The 16,334-nt window shown below is 36.6% G+C and overlaps 2 protein-coding genes and 1 non-coding gene across 6 annotated transcripts; 1 reads left to right on the top strand and 2 right to left on the bottom strand.

Moving 5' to 3' along the window:
• The first annotated feature begins 591 nt into the window (after positions 1-591).
• LOC132633199 (uncharacterized) lies at positions 592-4,878 on the top strand. Of its 4 annotated transcripts, none has more exons than XM_060349457.1 (7): positions 595-1,122; positions 1,432-1,508; positions 2,327-2,389; positions 2,472-2,573; positions 2,840-2,905; positions 4,026-4,104; positions 4,244-4,878. In XM_060349457.1, exons 1-7 carry the CDS (start codon positions 744-746, stop codon positions 4,738-4,740), a joined length of 1,263 nt encoding a protein of 420 aa, XP_060205440.1. In that variant the 5' UTR covers positions 595-743; the 3' UTR covers positions 4,741-4,878. The 4 variants fall into 4 exon arrangements, with proteins under 4 accessions (XP_060205443.1, XP_060205444.1, XP_060205440.1 ...); XM_060349458.1 differs by having other exon boundaries at positions 597-1,122; positions 4,247-4,878; XM_060349460.1 differs by lacking the exons at positions 2,472-2,573; positions 2,840-2,905 and having other exon boundaries at positions 592-1,122.
• A 985-nt stretch (positions 4,879-5,863) lies between these two features.
• Positions 5,864-15,211, bottom strand: LOC132633198 (outer envelope protein 64, chloroplastic). Its single transcript, XM_060349456.1, has 13 exons — positions 14,839-15,211; positions 13,279-13,431; positions 12,921-13,045; positions 12,511-12,636; positions 10,603-10,785; positions 10,401-10,527; positions 9,855-10,023; positions 8,826-8,960; positions 8,493-8,693; positions 7,609-7,736; positions 7,475-7,526; positions 6,641-6,710; positions 5,864-6,323 (listed from the first exon to the last, which is right to left on the bottom strand). Exons 1-13 carry the CDS (start codon positions 15,039-15,041, stop codon positions 6,241-6,243), a joined length of 1,755 nt encoding a protein of 584 aa, XP_060205439.1. The 5' UTR covers positions 15,042-15,211; the 3' UTR covers positions 5,864-6,240.
• Positions 9,423-9,499, bottom strand: LOC132634544 (small nucleolar RNA snoR109). The gene has a single exon (XR_009580263.1). It is a non-coding gene; the product is annotated as a small nucleolar RNA snoR109 (small nucleolar RNA).
• Positions 15,212-16,334: the final 1,123 nt, after the last annotated feature.

The raw sequence follows: 16,334 nt of genomic DNA, 5'->3' as shown, positions 1-16,334 counted from the left end.
TGTTTGGACATACAATTTGAATTTCTTGTATTTTTTCTTATAGACCTGAAAACTCTACAAGTTGTGAAAACTATCAAAATTTCTCAATTCTTATACAATTTTATCAAAATTTCCCAATTCATATGGATAAGTTTATATTGCTACATAGAAGGAAATGATGGGCATTTGATTACTCATTTTACAGAAATTCTTATGGATAAGTTTATATTACTACATAGAAGGAAATGATGGGCATTTGGTTACTCATTTTACAGAGGTTGGGCTGATAGTCTGTCACTGAACATAAAGCCAGCTAATTTATTAATGTGGTAATGTCTTTGGAAACACATAGAACATAAATAAAAGTTGGTAGAAGTTAATAGGCTAGTAAATGGTTGAGGGAGTAATTGTTAAAAATATCTATCAAAATAGAACTGGAATTACGTACTTATGGATTGACTTGCAACCGTCATACAAGAAATTGCACAGTTTGTCCTTCAAATGGGCTGGTCTTTGATTTTTGCCATTCAAAATCGAATTTATACCTAGCGGGTCATAAGGTTTTTTAAGAATACCGCGAATGAGGACAAAAATTAAAAACCAGCACAAAATAGCGACAAAAGTGCAAGTGACCCCTTGCAACCGTCATAGCCTATTGGCTGTCCTTCACCGGGCCAATTAGACTCAATTCCATGGGCCAAAATCCAATCCAATTCAAAGAAAACCCATCCCGTTAAGCCTCTACAGATTTTCCCTCCAAAAAAATGGAGCCATGGGAAGCACTGGATGTAGACGATTCCGATCTCCACTCTCTTCTCCGCCCTTGTAAACGCCGACTCCACCACCAAAACCCTAATCTCTCCACCTCCACGTCATCTTCTCCGCCGCTCGAAATCTCACAGTTAGAAAATTCTCATAATAATCAGTTACAATCGCCGCCACAACAACGCATAATTCCCGGACCAGCAGGTGCGGTACAAGCTGCAATGCAACAACGTACACACGATCGTCAATCTCATAATTCAATGTCAGGAGATAATACGATACCTACGCAAGAGTATATTAGGAGAGCTGTTGAAAATTCTTCTGATTTTGACTATGATTTTCAATCCAATCCATGGCTTTGTGCTCTTGAATTTGTTGGTATGTATGTTAGGGTTTTTAGCCTTTGCTTATAGCTATTACTGCCTCAGTTCACTTTTACTCTCTCCAGAGTCAATTTGACTAATCTTTAATGTTTTAATTAAAATTTAGATGTTCTAAAACTATATAAAAAGTTATAACTCTTCTCATATTAATATGATGAAAAAAATACATCTTAAAATGTTGGTCAAAATTCACGTAGTAATTGACTCTCGAGAAGCAAAGCTTGACAAGTAGAAGTGAACGGAGGGAGTACTATTGTTTTTCGTTTTTTATTCATGGATTAGGTGTACATTTATGTTTATTCAGGTGAGGAGAACGGGAAAATACAATGTACGCCTTTGAGCTCTGTTAATAAATGCCTAAATGCTGCTAGGGTTGATCAGGTATTGTCACTTTTTTCATACTCGATTCATGGATAAAGGCATCACTAGAAAATATAGGTAACTACCCAGCTTGAGTACATAGGAGGGTAGCCAGGATTTTAAGTTTATGTGTTCTGGATTTTAGAATGAAGATTTCAAGTGCTAATTACTTGTTTCTAAATCTAAGATGTATGCAAATTTAATGAATTTTGTAACAGAAATAAACCGTCCGAGCAAAAGAGACTGATTTCGGTTGAACCAGTATCTGGGCTTCTACCTCCGCCCCTGCTTGAGTATGAGGTTAAACTATTCAATTTTCAGTCTCAATTTGGAGACATTCATTTCATTTTATTTCTCAAAATAAAATTTAAAGGCTTAGAAACTGAATAAAAGGTAATGTGCTAGCCTTTTGTTACTAGTTTTTTGCGGAAGATGTACAGAAATAGCAGTCAAAGAAAAACGTATTTGAACCCCCCAATATTAGTAGTGCCTATCAAGGAACAAAGGGAGTATTAGAAAAGTGAATACAAGAACGATATTTTCCAGAAAGTAACTGAGACAATAGTTGTATCACTAAACAGGTTTCTGATAATCTAAATGAAGTCTTAATCTAAGCAATTTTACGCTTTGACACAATGCGTAACAGTGGGAACTACCAAATATAGATGGTTAACTACTTGTGATAACTTATTTTTCACTTTGGGAGTGGCAAAAATATATGATAAGATAAAAGTTAGCAACCATAAAGAGTTCAGAAGTCTTTTTGGCTTCTATTATTCAGTACGGTTAACTACTTTTCTGCAATTGGCTCTTAATCCTGGCAATTATTGTTTTCATAGGTTGTGGCAGTTGTTAAGTCTTGCACACAGAATGGTCTTGGTGGTCTGATGGTGACTTTGAAGGTATAGTTCTTTTGAGCATAATGTTGATAACAGTGAAAAGAAGTTTGCAAGTTGCAACTGATTTGCTTAGTTCCAAATTTAGGATCCTACAGGTTCAATTGGTGCTAGCATTCATCACAAAGTACTTAGCGAAAGTCCGCACGGAAAGGATATTTGTATTGGCTCAGTTTTGATACTGCAAAAGGTTCTTCCTGTTACTATCCATCCTCTTTTTGACATGTTCCAACCCACCTCTAAACTCCTTCCCAGGAGTCAACAGTTTTGGCCTTATCCCACTTGGCTCTCTTTTACTCGAAGCCTAGAACTCTTTGTTGAAGGTGGAGGGTCTTTCCCACATTATTTTCTCTCACTTGTCTTCTCCCTGTTATATCTTCTAAGATCTCCAAAACATAATTGACGTGTAATATTTTCATATTACTTAAAAACCATTGACCTAATATTGGAATCCAGGTTGCAGTGTTTCGCCCTTCAAGCTCAGCATATTATCTTAACATAACACTGGGGAACCTGACAAAGGTGTGCATGCTTTGCCTGTAATTTTTTATAAGACACATGCTTAGCCTACTATTGTGAAACAGCAATCATTACATCCGTTTCAATCATTACATCCATACATTGCTAGCATTGACTTCAATCTTTCAGGAACAAGATTAAATAAATGTGAGAATTTTTTTCAATTTGTTTCTTGAAGTTATATGCCTGTTCTAATTAGCTGAACCAGCTGCTTCCCCTTCATGCACCGTGTACCTGAGAAGTTTTTGTAACTGCAAAACTGAGATTACTGTAGTTCTAAGTCAGAAGTTGTGTTTTAGGGATGAAAAGCATGGTTCCATTAGGAATGCTTTTCGTAAAATGTCCATCTCCTGCATGTTGACCCTTAAATGATCATAGACTTGGTTAATTTCATTTTATGAAATATCAATCACTGCCAAAAATGTTATACAGGTGCTTCTAATCAGGTCCCTATGTTGCCAATCATTTATTATCGCTGAACATGCTTTATGTGGATAATGCTGTGTTTGTAAATTCAAGTTAAACAAACACTGAAAACTTTATGTCTTCAATGTCAATTGAGCTCATTTCTTCTTAGTGCAACTTGCATAATTGGATACAGTCGATGTAGAAAAGGATTTGGTGGAAATGACATTATCGCTATTTATTTGTTTGTAATCTCCATACACCTGCATGCTTGAATTGTCTGCATATGTGGTTATGTTACTTTGTCCGTGTAATGGATGTAGTTGCCTGGGACATGACTCCGTCAATATGTATATGATTATATCTCCCTTCATCGTGAGTTAGCATTCTCTAGTGCTCTCTCTGTCTCTGCTTTGCTCTTAGATACTAAAATAACTCAGTATAAAACATCTGCAAGTAACAAAGGAATTGTATGCAAGAGTTTTAGATCTTTCACTTGCCCTAAGGCTATCAGTCGAAGACTACTGGAAGTTGCCGTTATTTATCTTGTATCCTCTAATCTGATATTGTACAGTGAGCACTTTAGCCTCATATGCACGTCCACTGGGTACCATATAAGGTTCATAATCTTGTGAGTACATAAGGACGCTGTAAAAATTGTCAATCTTGTATCACGATTCATGATTGATAAAGCTTTGAGTATACTCCTATGATGCAGGTTTTCTGCAAGGAAAGTGGACCTCCATTAGCGAACAGCCTAGCAGCATATGAAGTAAATTACAGTGATCCTGAAAGTGGTAAGGGTTGATATTTCTTTTTTATTATGAACTATGACAAGTCTGTATATTAGGAACATTTTCTTTAGACTGTTGCACTATCAATGGTTTATAAGAAAGGTTTCTAGTATCCTGGCTAATTATTATCATATAAAATTAGCAGCATCAGCCTCTGCTGGAAAAGCTAGCGCACCGCAGAGGATTTCCATTCCAGACAAAGAAACAATTGAAGGAATCCTAGACGATAGGACCATAGAGTGCATGTCTGCAGGTGGAAGTTTGCATAACGAGATTCAAATGGAGAAGGAAAATCTAGCTCCAAATAGCTACCTATGCAACAATAGTAGTGCCTTTACAAAGACCTCCGTGGTAAACAGAGAATGTCTCGATCAGAGACAGAGTAGTGCAAAAGGATTTGATGGAACAGTTAGAAATAGAGGCGCTCTTAATGAAAATAATGATCAGCAAATGGGATCTCAGGGTGTCCTCACGCCGGGGAACAAAAGAGATGGTCCAACAAAGAACCACTTTGATCCAGAAATTCCGGTACCTGATGAAAAGGATCATAGACAACCAATTGCTTCGAAGGTGTCACTTCCTCAATGGACAGATGATCAACTTGATGAACTGTTTGCCTGCGATGATGATGATGAATGAACTGTACTTAAAAAGATTTTGGTCACTTTTTGTTCACGTTGGTTTTATACCCAGTTAACACTAATAAAAGTAGTTCTCAAAATTCCTGTAAAGTGTGATCTAGTCCTTTCTATTTTTGACTTCCCTATTTTTTCATCATCGTCAGTTGGAATGCATAACAAAGTACTGCATCAAAAAAAGTGTACACTTAATTTTATTTTATTTTGGGTCAAAAAAATTATCCACTTATCAAATTAAAAAAAAAAAAAAACTTTTTTTTTTTTAGATTTGCTCCTATTAAATGTCATATGATCAAATTCCAAAGCCTACTTAATTAAGGATAATTTAATTGAATTATCTATTTTTATCTAGGAGTTCGTATTTTTTTAAGGAATGTGTAAATAGCTAAGTGAAATCTTTTTTTTTTTGACCCGGGGGGAGGGGGGGAACTATTTTGACGTACCTAGTTCATGATAACCACCACCATCAGCATCATCAATGAATAATTTTAGAAATAACTTCGTTCGAAGATATTCTATTGAACATCGGATTCGACATCTGGTCGTGACTTGATTGCCGGTGAGACTGCAATGATCACCAGCTGGGGTCACAAAAGTCGATTTTGGTTTCAAGAATGGTTTGGTATCTTTTATAATACTCCGTATGTCCCTACTTATGTATCATACTCTTCTTTTTTTAATTTATCCCAGAATATCCTAATTATCTAAAAATAATTAAACCTTAATTTCTTGTTTTACCCTCCTATACAAATGTCTATAACCTGTTTTAAACCATAAGTTTCAATTTTTTTCTCTTAGCACCACAGCCAATCAAACATTGCGTTATAAATTAGGATAGAGTAGTGCACTGACATCAAAAGCCTTGTAACGCTGGCAAGTGAAGGCTCTCACACACGTTTGTCGGAGCTTATATAATTTTTTACTCAATAAAGCATAGAAGCCTATTAAAACTCAATGTCCTCAAACCACTTCATTGTGCAACACCCAACAATAACATTGACCCAGTTGAATTTATTTTTCTTTTCTGACCACAGGAATACATTGTTCTACCCAAAAGCCCACATTTCAGGACAGTTATCCACTAGAAGTACTAGGAACGAGAAGGTGACCTTGCTTCCCATGCATACCTCAAGAGTGCTTTAATTCCGTGTTTAGTACCTTAGAATAATGTTTGTTCCCAATAAAATGAATTTGGTTATGCTGAACGATGAAGTAATAGCTCGCAACGTTACAATTTGAATGCAATATCTACTAAACAAAATTGCACTAGACTTCAAAACTCCTAGTATATTTTTAAGCTGCAGCCACCAAACTATGCCGAGATCTAAGGGGTCGCTCCTCAGCTTCAAAGTACCATGTGCAAGGAAGAATTTCAACACCTTTCCTTCATTTCTCGTACTTCCAATCATCCAATTCATCATATTCCTGCAGAGATCACCCGTTTCGACACAAAAAGGGCTCTGCAACAGCAATCATTCTAATTATGTTTCCTTCTAAAGACCTATGGAAACAACTTCTTCAGCCTGTCAGCAGACTGAGATGCTCTTTTGTTGGTTGGTTCAAGAACAAGTGCGTATCTGAAATCTGCAAAAGATAACAAGGAAACTAGAGTGTAAGAGAACACTGCAAACACAAGTTTTAGGATGGACATGTCGGTCATCTATGAGTTCCGGCTATCAGTTTTGCTCCCAGGATTGGGTTCAATTTCTTTCGAGCCAACCAATCTTTAGCACATGTTTTTCTTATTCAGAATCCAACTAAAGTGCTCTAGGTATTAGTCCTAGTTGAAGTCGCCCGTTTGACAGATCATCTTAGAGTACTTTTCTCCACAAATGTGATTCAGCTGTAAAGTTTGCTTATGAAGAAAATAGGAATTAACAGCTGAAGTTACTGAGACTCACCTTCAATAGCCTCTTTATAGTAGCCCAGCATTTCTCGTGCTGTGCCCCTTCTTAAGTAAGCCTTGACATTCTGCGGGGAAGAAAAGCAAGAACGTTCTCCTCAGAAAAGCATAAGAAACGTGAGCAAGAGCAAGAACAAAGCAAATAAGAATCAAAGCTTCAAAAAGAAAACACATTTATATGGCATACTAGCTTACCATGAATGTAGAATACGCAAGTCCACTACTACAACAACAACATACCCAGTGAAATCCCACAATGTGGGATCTGGGGAGGGTAAAGTGTACGCAGACCTTACCCCTATCTCGGAAGATAGGGAGGCTGTTTCCGGAAGACCCTCGGCTCAAGAGAAAACATAAGAAAATGTCAGATAAGCACAAGCAGTTCAAAGCAAAATGAAAATGAAACTAAAGAAAGCAAACAAGTCATGATAGAGCAGTCTGAGAAAAGGAAGCAGTAGCTACCACAGATAAATAAGATAATTGAAGTACAAGAAACAACACATAGTAGCAAGCATCAAATAACAATAAACCTTATTTCTCAAACTTAAGCACAGTACCCAAAACCTTCTTCCCCAATCCCCCAAACCCAAACAAATAAAGTCTACCAATAATTAACTCTGTTTCTACCTCACAACAACCTTTTACAGGATCACTAAGGCAATAAGTTTCTAAAGAGAACTAGAACTCAATCACACGATATGCTGAAGAAATAAAGGCCGTGGCATGAGAAAACAAATTGAGTTTTTCTGTAATATGTTACTAGGTAACAATGGATTACACTGAAAACTATACTAGCTAAACACATGGGAGCTGGTGAGGTAGGAGAGCGCACCTTCTTATCAAGATCAATGGCTTTACTGCTATCGGCTTCGGCTTGAAGGAAACTGGATGGAGAATTAAAAATTAAAAGAAAAGAATTTGACAAGCACAGTAATAGAAAGAGGGGGACATGGAGAAACAAATTACTTTCCCATCTCCAACTGAGCTGCAGCCCTGTTGCTAAAGTATGTCGCACTGTTACCATTGAGTTTGATAGCCTCTGTGTAGAAGCCAATTGCATTCTGCCACTGTTTCTCTTTGAAGGCTTGGTTACCCTGTGAAAAATTATATATAGTATAAGGACCAAATCTGTGAATATTAAGGGGAGCCCCAAAATAACCCAAAAATTGATGAAACAAAGCAATAGTGAAGGTGTCATTAGCCAAAAAGCTAGCTTGTCACTTCCACTAAATAATTATATTTATAAGTTTCTCACTCCTCAGCTCTAGTGTCACTTCAAATTTGTCAATCAAGGTCCGACTGCTGGGATCGAAATTGCTCCAAGCTCAACACCACTGAGCTCCCGCTGTAAGGCTTATGACTCCATACTATAATTCTTTCAGTCTGCTCAATGGCTGAAGAAACTTGGTCACTTCAGAGAGGATATACATCACTGATTTACTAATGTTCCCTAATTGAGGAAGTGGCAATGAAGAGGTAGGATGAACCACGTAACTGACATAGCGTGCTAAAGGGATCTTCGATCCGCCTACAAATTCGATTACTTTGTTTGCTAAGGACCCACCTACAAATTCTTGTTCTGATAAACAGTTTCAGCACTGGGAAAAAAAAAAAAACTATGGCCATCATGAAAACGCTAATCACTTGTTTAAGTATCGAGCATATTGGACACCAAAAGAGAAAGCCTGATGTCTAAAAGTGGGAGAGGTCAGGAAAATGCAACAAGTGATAGGGTCAAATTAAAAAAACTCACACATAAAACACAGAAAATAGATGGTTATGGCAAACTCGATAATTTAAGAAACCGACACCGATGTCCATCGGAAATCCACAGCAAGTTATCTGTGTACCTTCTCTTTAGCCATTTCGGCAGATGTTTCCTTGCTCAAGGCGTTACCAGACGCTGATGATTTTGTGGCTAATTCTGCTTGTTCCTGGAGAGATGCATACATGGTCTGTATGGTGTCGAGCAAAAATCTGTCACCTCCCTGCCTTGCTACAAAGGACACAGAAATTGGGCATTTACCATGAAATCCCATTGGTACACAGACCTACAATAGGGAAGCATATAGGATTAGAGACGTCTGATTGAACGCTGGGTTGATCAACTACCTAAGGCCAATATAAATTTCTGTGTTTGGGGTCCAGAAGCACCAGAGAGAGAGAGAGAGGGAGATATTCACCTGACAGCCACCTGACATGCTAGCTATGCTTGAAAATGAGCATGACCTAATCTGATAGTCCTCGGATTGAATCTCCTTTGCACCAACCTTTGGGGGAGTCTCAGCAACTGTGGGGATGACCAGAATTCCATCATCCTATTGAAACAATTATTTCAAAAGTAAGATGACAGCATAACACAAGAGATATCAAGATATTATTTTCAGCAAATTTCATTCAACATAATAATAGCAGAGATATAACAGCAGCAAGGTATGGGATATTATTTTCATCCAATTAGCTGAGATTGAGATATTAGTTAGGTAGATGAGAGGCTCTACTATATAAAACAGGTATTCAGATCATGCATGTCTCAATGTTTTATTCTCAAAAAGAGTTTCATTGAACAAAAAGCACATGAAACAGTTCTTTTTATTTTTTCTAAAGAGGTGCTGGAATATTTACATTAGGTTCAGCAGCAAAAAGCAAAAAGGTAACTCTCTGGTAGGCCTATGCTATAAATATCACCTATCCAATGATTCTACCATGTCTAGCAGAGATTCAGCCTCATTAAATACTCCGTTTTTTATGACTTTTTTTATAATCACCAATAGCAAGCCTGATGTTATGAGTTCAGTAAGCAGATATGTCAAACCAGCCAGTAAACTTCTCATTTATATTCACATAACTACAGCCACATTAGTATACTCTATTTCACATTGTATTTATTTTTTACCATGAAATACCTAATACAGAGGGAAATAGCAAAGAAATTTTCACCAATTGATGGTCAAAAGGGGTCTTAAAATATACCAACCTTTACAGTATGATATGATAAAGTACTAGCTGAAAGTCATAAATCCACATAGACAAGCATTTGTGAGCGGTTTGATCCTCCAAATCAAGAGGTAGTTTGAAAAGAAATCAGGCATAAAAAGAAACATCCAACTAAATGAATATTAATAATACTTGCTCAAGCAATAGGTTGGACAGATATTTAGCAACCCATTGCAAGAAACAGCATCAACTAAATGAACACCAATACTACTTACTTTCAAAAGATTATTTAGAGCTGAGCGTATTTCGTTCCTAATTGTATGGCAGTTATCAATATTTGTATCTGTGATTTCCAGCGCTCCTTTCATTTGGGCAGAAATAACAGGGTCCAGATTGGGCTTTGCGGCATTTATCCATTCCAGATGATTTTGTTTGAACTCGTGTCTGTGCACAAATGATAAAAACTAAATTTAGATAGGTAAACTACCACACTCAAAAGAAACACCAGGAAGATCACTTATGTGTAACATTAGAAGCTCCGAAAATAGATGAGAAAGAGTAGGAACTAGGCCGGAAATTCAATAGCAATTTCTTGTGGTCAAAAGCTCATACCATGTACAGGAACACCCCCCCCCCCCCCCCAAAAAAAAACCCCAAACCAAGCTACGCAAGAAGTAAGACTCAAATATATGCTTTAAAAATGTGGCCAAAACTAAAAAGTCACAACTACTTTTGCAAGCTTCTATCAGATAACGTGCTAGAGGCTTCAAACCAGTAATAAATGTGCCTAGTGACATCTGTGGCATCAACCTACATCTCACCTCCTAAGTATATGCATAGCATATGCTAGCAAGTTTGTTGATGAAGACTTTTTGCCAGCAAACTGTTTTAAGCTTGGAACTTTTGATTTTAAATAGTCTTCCAGATTCTCACGTCTTAGGATTTGTCCTGCAAGAGGTGATTCTCAGAAGGTGTGTGAGAAAGAAAAAAATCTTATAGGATGCAGAGACTACAAACACATACTTCCAAACAGCTTTTCGACAGCTTTAGTCACTGCTTGACTGATGCGATCACCAGGGAAATTTAGTGACTGAAAGCAATCATCAGCTATCACAACATTTCTGGGATTACGTTGAGCAGCAAATGGAACCTGCAGCAGCACATGACCAACACGGCGCAATATGCTGGGATCTCTTGCAAACCATCCTGCAGTTTATCCAAATACACTAAAAGCTAAGCATAGAACACAATATAAAACAACACACGGCATTCAACTTAATTATTTTGCAAATCCATAAATACCTAAATTATATTCATGACTTAGCAATAGCAGTATAAGATTGTTCATCGAGAGAAATTCTGACATGGTAACCTACATCCCTTCCACCTTCAACCCTATTCCAAGAAGTTAATGGCCCTTCCCATACTGCTTCTTCGGGTTGGAGGTGGCGGGTGCTTTTCATTTGAGCTATCCTCTGTTGTCTGGCCATAAAGAGCAACTTACGGGAGTATAAAATCAAGGACTTGTTGGAAACCTTTGCCAGCATTCTCACGCTAATGCAATTACCTTCAGCTATTACTACCCTCTAGACAAAAAAATCAGCTATGAAGTCCTTATGGTATGTCAGTTTTAAAAAAAAAAAGTCCCTTCGGTACGAAAAAGATCACAATTATCCCCTTGTGCGGGAGTCATTTTCGGTTGGAAAAAAAAAAATAAGTTCAGTCTAGATGAATATATGTGCAGCCAGTAGAGATAACCATCATTTGAGCAATACTGTATGGAATTTCCAATAAAAGGAAAGAAAATAGCTTGCAACAAGATGATGCAAGAAACTTTAGCCAACTTGAAGTTGAGAAAACCCCAATCTGCATGTGAAGAAATTATACCTAAATACACAGATTCCTCCCCGTTCTTAAAATTTATTTAGCAACAGTTTTGCCAAAGTAAATCATCCTTGGTGCCCCAACAACATACCCAGTGGAATCCCACAATGTGGGGTCTGGGGAGGGTAAAATGTACGCAGACCTTACCCCTACCTTGGAAGATAGGGAGGCCGTTTCCGAAAGACATCCTTGGTAACCCATGTTCTCAAAAATAAGATTTGTCAAATAGGTGACCATGATCTCCCCAGTCTACTTTCTTGCAAGTTTTTGTAACATGGAATTTGCCATGGGTACAGAAATAATGGTCCGGCTCATATCTATGAAAATTTAAATTTTTAGGGACGCAGATAGAAATAAGGGTACACGGATACTACGAAGTACAAGTACGGGTAGAAGAAGATTTGGAGTGAGTAGACATGACTAAGTTTCTTTCTCTCTCTAGATCTCTAATCTTTATTTTCATCCTCTTCTCACACCACCAATATTTGCCTTTGTCCATCTTTCATTCAGTCAGAGCACCCCACTTTTGACCATATCTGGTACAAATCTTGTAGTGTGTCAGATTGACACCAGTATTCCGGGGGTGAAGGATCCAAGAAACATAGATGCCGACATATCCAAAGGCCACAAAGAACTAGAATAAAACCTACTGGGCTTTTAGTTTAAGTCACCCACATCCCGTTCTAAATTCTTTTTTTAAAGTAAAGTGAACATTCTAATTTAAATCATTAACAATCAATCTCGTTGTTTCAACCAAAATGACTCGAGAACTTGTCATTCACTGGTGGCTTATAACGAACATTTACACAGCAACTAGCACTAGAAGAACCATGAGGAATATATATATATATATATATATATATATATAACAAAAGACATCCAGATTATTCAGGCCCCCCCCCACCCCACCCCACCCCCCCCAAAAAAAAAACTTTTCCTCATATCAAAAGGATCCCAACATGTTAGGCTCAAAAGACTTGGCAGAAAAATATGAAGTGAAGGTGAAACATGTCAAGCTGAATAGAAGATGTCATTGACAATACATACCAACCGTGTCCAGACTCGCTGAAACAGGAATTATGCCGGTGTGAGAAACAGTCCCATGAGATGGCCGAAACCCTAAAACTCCACAATATGCAGCAGGTACTCTCACACCTCCAACAGCATCAGTACCTGGATAACATATGGTACTTTGTCAAAATAGAAGTTAGACCATCTGAATCGAGATTGAGTTAGAAGCTTGATTAGATAACCTGTCCAAATGAATGGAAAGTAATTGTTCTAACAATAACTACAAGATGTTGCGATTTCAAATGTTCAAGAGGATGTACACTAGCCAAAGTCCAAGGAGCTCGTTCTTTACATTATGACTCAAAATTACCTACAATGCAATGCATGCTCAAGCCACGAAATGACAACAGATTGACAAAGTGAGTTTGAGATGCAAAAGAACTCACCCAAAGAAAAATCCACAAAATTTGCAGCCACAGCAACAGCAGCCCCACTAGATGACCCTCCTGGCATCCGTGCAGGAGCAGCAGGATTTGTTGGAGTATCAAAATGTCTCTGTTCACCACTAATACTGTACAGTAAAGATGACAAAAATGATCAACAACACGAGAAAGATTCTAAAATGCAAAAGAAATATGTGTAACGCGGCATAAAAGGGAATTGTCACTTGCCAAAGAATTAACAAATAGAAACTAGAACTTCCAGACATATTTTCAAATTTCAAATCCAGGATCCTGCTTCATGTTGGCTACCAATTTTAGAAAACAGTTTTAACTTTAACCAGTGAAAAGTTCAGGAACAAACCCAAATGCCATGTCATCTACAACAGTTTTTCCAGTACATGTGGCTCCTCCTTCAACAAGAAAGGAGACCACGGCAGACGTCTGACTAGCAGGTTCATGAGTCCTTGACCAGTCTGGGTTCCCAAACCCTGTCACAAATCCATCGATATCGAATCTGGGCAATCAAAATTCAATATGACTTCAGTAGTTCCAACATATTATAATTTCAAGAAATAGAGAGTTGTTTCCCACAAATAAACAGCTGAATTTCGAATAGAGCTCCCAATTCGGATAGCAATGAGACAAGTAAAAAACATGAGAAAAGAAGTTGGGACAGCAGAAACTGCTGCAACAACGAGAATCTACTTTCCAGATAGAGTTAGCTTTTTAGAAACCTTATCAAGAAATTTGAGAAGGCCCCTAATTAGGCTCTCCACCCATCATATAAATCAGTAATATTAACTCAAAACCGATGACGACAAAATTGTCAGCATACAGAACTATGTAATTTCCAGAATCTAATTGAAACAAGACTATTCATTTCAGTCATCAAGGGAGGAACGCAACCTCATACTCAAGGAAGACTGATTATATAGTTACTCAAACATCATTAGGAAATAGTTGACTTTGGCTATCTAAATTCTCTTTTTTCATATTCAAAATCCTCTTTACTCATTCTACCATATTTGAGCATAAAAATTTAATCTTTTTCTTCAGGTCGAGTTTCCCAACAAGTCTAATAGCAACAAGAGAATGTTACAGATAAAAGAACCAGTAACAAGAGCAAAAACTAGTGCTCCCAACATCAACTGCGCCTCAATCTCAAATTATGTAATAATTGACTCAACAATCCAAATCCTCTTCATTGATTCTGCCATATTTGAGGATAAAAATTTAATCTTTTCTTTTTCAGGTCGAGTACTACAACAAGTATAAAAGTAACAACAGAAAGTTATAGATAAAAGAAACAGTAACATGAACATAAATTAGTGCTTTAAATCCTATTTATTCATTCTGCCATATTTGAGGATAAAACTTTTTTTTTTTTTATGGTCGAGTTTAACAAGAAGTCTAATGGTCACGACAGAAAGTTATAGACAGAAAGAAACAGTAACAAGAACAAAAATTAGAGCTTTAAATCCTCTTCATTCATTCTGCCATATTTGAGGATAAAAATTAAATCTTTTTTTGTACAGTAACAACAGAAAGTTATAGATAAAAGAAACAGTAACAAGCACAAAAGTTAGTGCTTTAAATCCTCTTCATTCATTCTGCCATATTTGAGGATAATAGTACCAAAGTAAAGTTACAGATAAAAGAAACAGTAACAATAACAACAACCAGTGTCCTCAAATTCAGAGCATATCAGTCAATTCTCAAGATTCTCTTCATTCATTCTGCCGTATTTGAGGATAAAAAATAATCTTTTTTAGGCCAGAGTTTTACAACAAGTCTAATACTGACAAAAGAAAGTTACAAATAAAAGCAACAGTAACAAGAACAAAACTAGTGCTCCCAATTCTCAGACCATATCAGTAAATTCTCTGGAAATAACTATAAGGATAAAATTAAAGAAGCTTACACATCAGAGATGGCAAAAGAAAGGCCAGTAAGAAGATGAGGAGCTTTAGGTGGAGGTGGCTGAGGCGGTGGCAAAAGCTTAAGCCTTTCAACAAAAGCTCCAAAATCAGCTTTAACAGCTTTCTTAAGCTTTCTAGTCATTATGAGTATTCCAGCCAATCCTAATCCCAACAATACCCACAAATTTGCTGCCTGAGACGCCATTTATTCACTAAATAAAACTAACTCTCTATTGGATTACTGTATTTGCTCAAAGACTGAATTTTTATGATAATACTGATTTGTGTATTCAGTTTAAAGGGTTTGTTTTTAGTACTTTGTTTGGATTGTTATGCTGGTGGGGTGGGTTCGGGGGGTTGGGGGAGGGGGGGGGGGAGGGGGGGGGGTAGAACAGTGGAAACCTAGAAAGAAGGAAATATTGAGCTGGGAATGGGATTCAACAAGTTGATGGGGGCTGTGAATCTTTTATCTTTATTTTACTAGTAAAAGGTATGAAATTTCGCGAATCTTACAAGATGCCCCTGTAAGTTTCGCCTGTTTCTAGATAAGCCTCGTTTCTTTGGAAAATATATCTAAATTACTAAACTATATGGGAAATTTATTAGACAATCTAATTTTGACTCTACCCAAACCAATCACCACCTTTCCTTTAGGCTTAATACATAACACCCCTTAAACTTACCAACAAATTTTATTTAGACAATCAAATTACGATGTTATTTTAATTTGAACACATGATAAAATATTTCTATTACATACTTTCAGTTCAAGTTTTGAATAAACTTTCCTCCGCATTTACTGAAAAAGTCATTTTATAATGCTTGATTACAAGAAAATGTTGTCCAATAAAAATATTTTTCATCAAAACGGATAAAATAGCTTTCATCAGTTAAGTAAACTATTTTTTTAATAACTATCTTTAATACAATACACTTACTTATTTCAACAACTATCCAGACACTATTATTATTCTCTAATACTCAAAATACTACTCCCTCTGGATTAAAAAAAAAAAGTCCACTTAGTCATTTGCATACCCCTTAAGAAAATACTAACTCCTAGACAAAAATAGATAATTTGACTAAACTACCCCTAATTAAATAGGCATTGAGATTTGATCATATAACACTTAGTAGGGGCAAATATGGAAAATCAAGATTAATTCTTTTTTGATTTGTTAAGTGGACTCTTTTTTTTATCCGAAGGGAGTATTTGATTTGATAAAACTCAAAATACTAGTATTTGATTTGATAATATATACTAGCCTTTTATGTATACATTTAAATTATATATATATATATATATATATATATATATATATATATATATATATACCATCCATTAGACAGACACTTTCTACTACTAGACTAGGAGCGCGTTTGGATTGACTTATAAGTTGCTTATAAACTGTTTTCAGCTTTTTTGAGTGTTTCACTGACCAGCTTAAAGTCATTTTGTGCTTAAAATAAGCTCAAAAAAATAATTGAGCCTATTGGA

The sequence above is a fragment of the Lycium barbarum genome, chromosome 3, assembly GCF_019175385.1.
Source record: "Lycium barbarum isolate Lr01 chromosome 3, ASM1917538v2, whole genome shotgun sequence".
Taxonomy (NCBI): Eukaryota; Viridiplantae; Streptophyta; class Magnoliopsida; order Solanales; family Solanaceae; genus Lycium; species Lycium barbarum.
This window is presented reverse-complemented; position numbering and strand designations above follow the sequence as displayed.

Bases quoted from the DNA above. Each gene is read 5' to 3' on its own strand.
- LOC132633199 (XM_060349457.1), top strand. From the start codon at position 744: ATGGAGCCATGGGAAGCACTGGATGTAGACGATTCCGATCTCCACTCT. The intron at 1,509-2,326 runs GTATTGTCACTT...TTGTTTTCATAG, and splicing joins ATGCTGCTAGGGTTGATCAG to GTTGTGGCAGTTGTTAAGTC. The intron at 2,906-4,025 runs GTGTGCATGCTT...CCTATGATGCAG, and splicing joins CACTGGGGAACCTGACAAAG to GTTTTCTGCAAGGAAAGTGG.
- LOC132633198 (XM_060349456.1), bottom strand. From the start codon at position 15,041: ATGGCGTCTCAGGCAGCAAATTTGTGGGTATTGTTGGGATTAGGATTG. The intron at 8,694-8,825 runs GTGAATATCTCC...TCCCTATTGTAG, and splicing joins GCATGTCAGGTGGCTGTCAG to GTCTGTGTACCAATGGGATT. The intron at 6,324-6,640 runs GTGAGTCTCAGT...TATCTTTTGCAG, and splicing joins CTATAAAGAGGCTATTGAAG to ATTTCAGATACGCACTTGTT.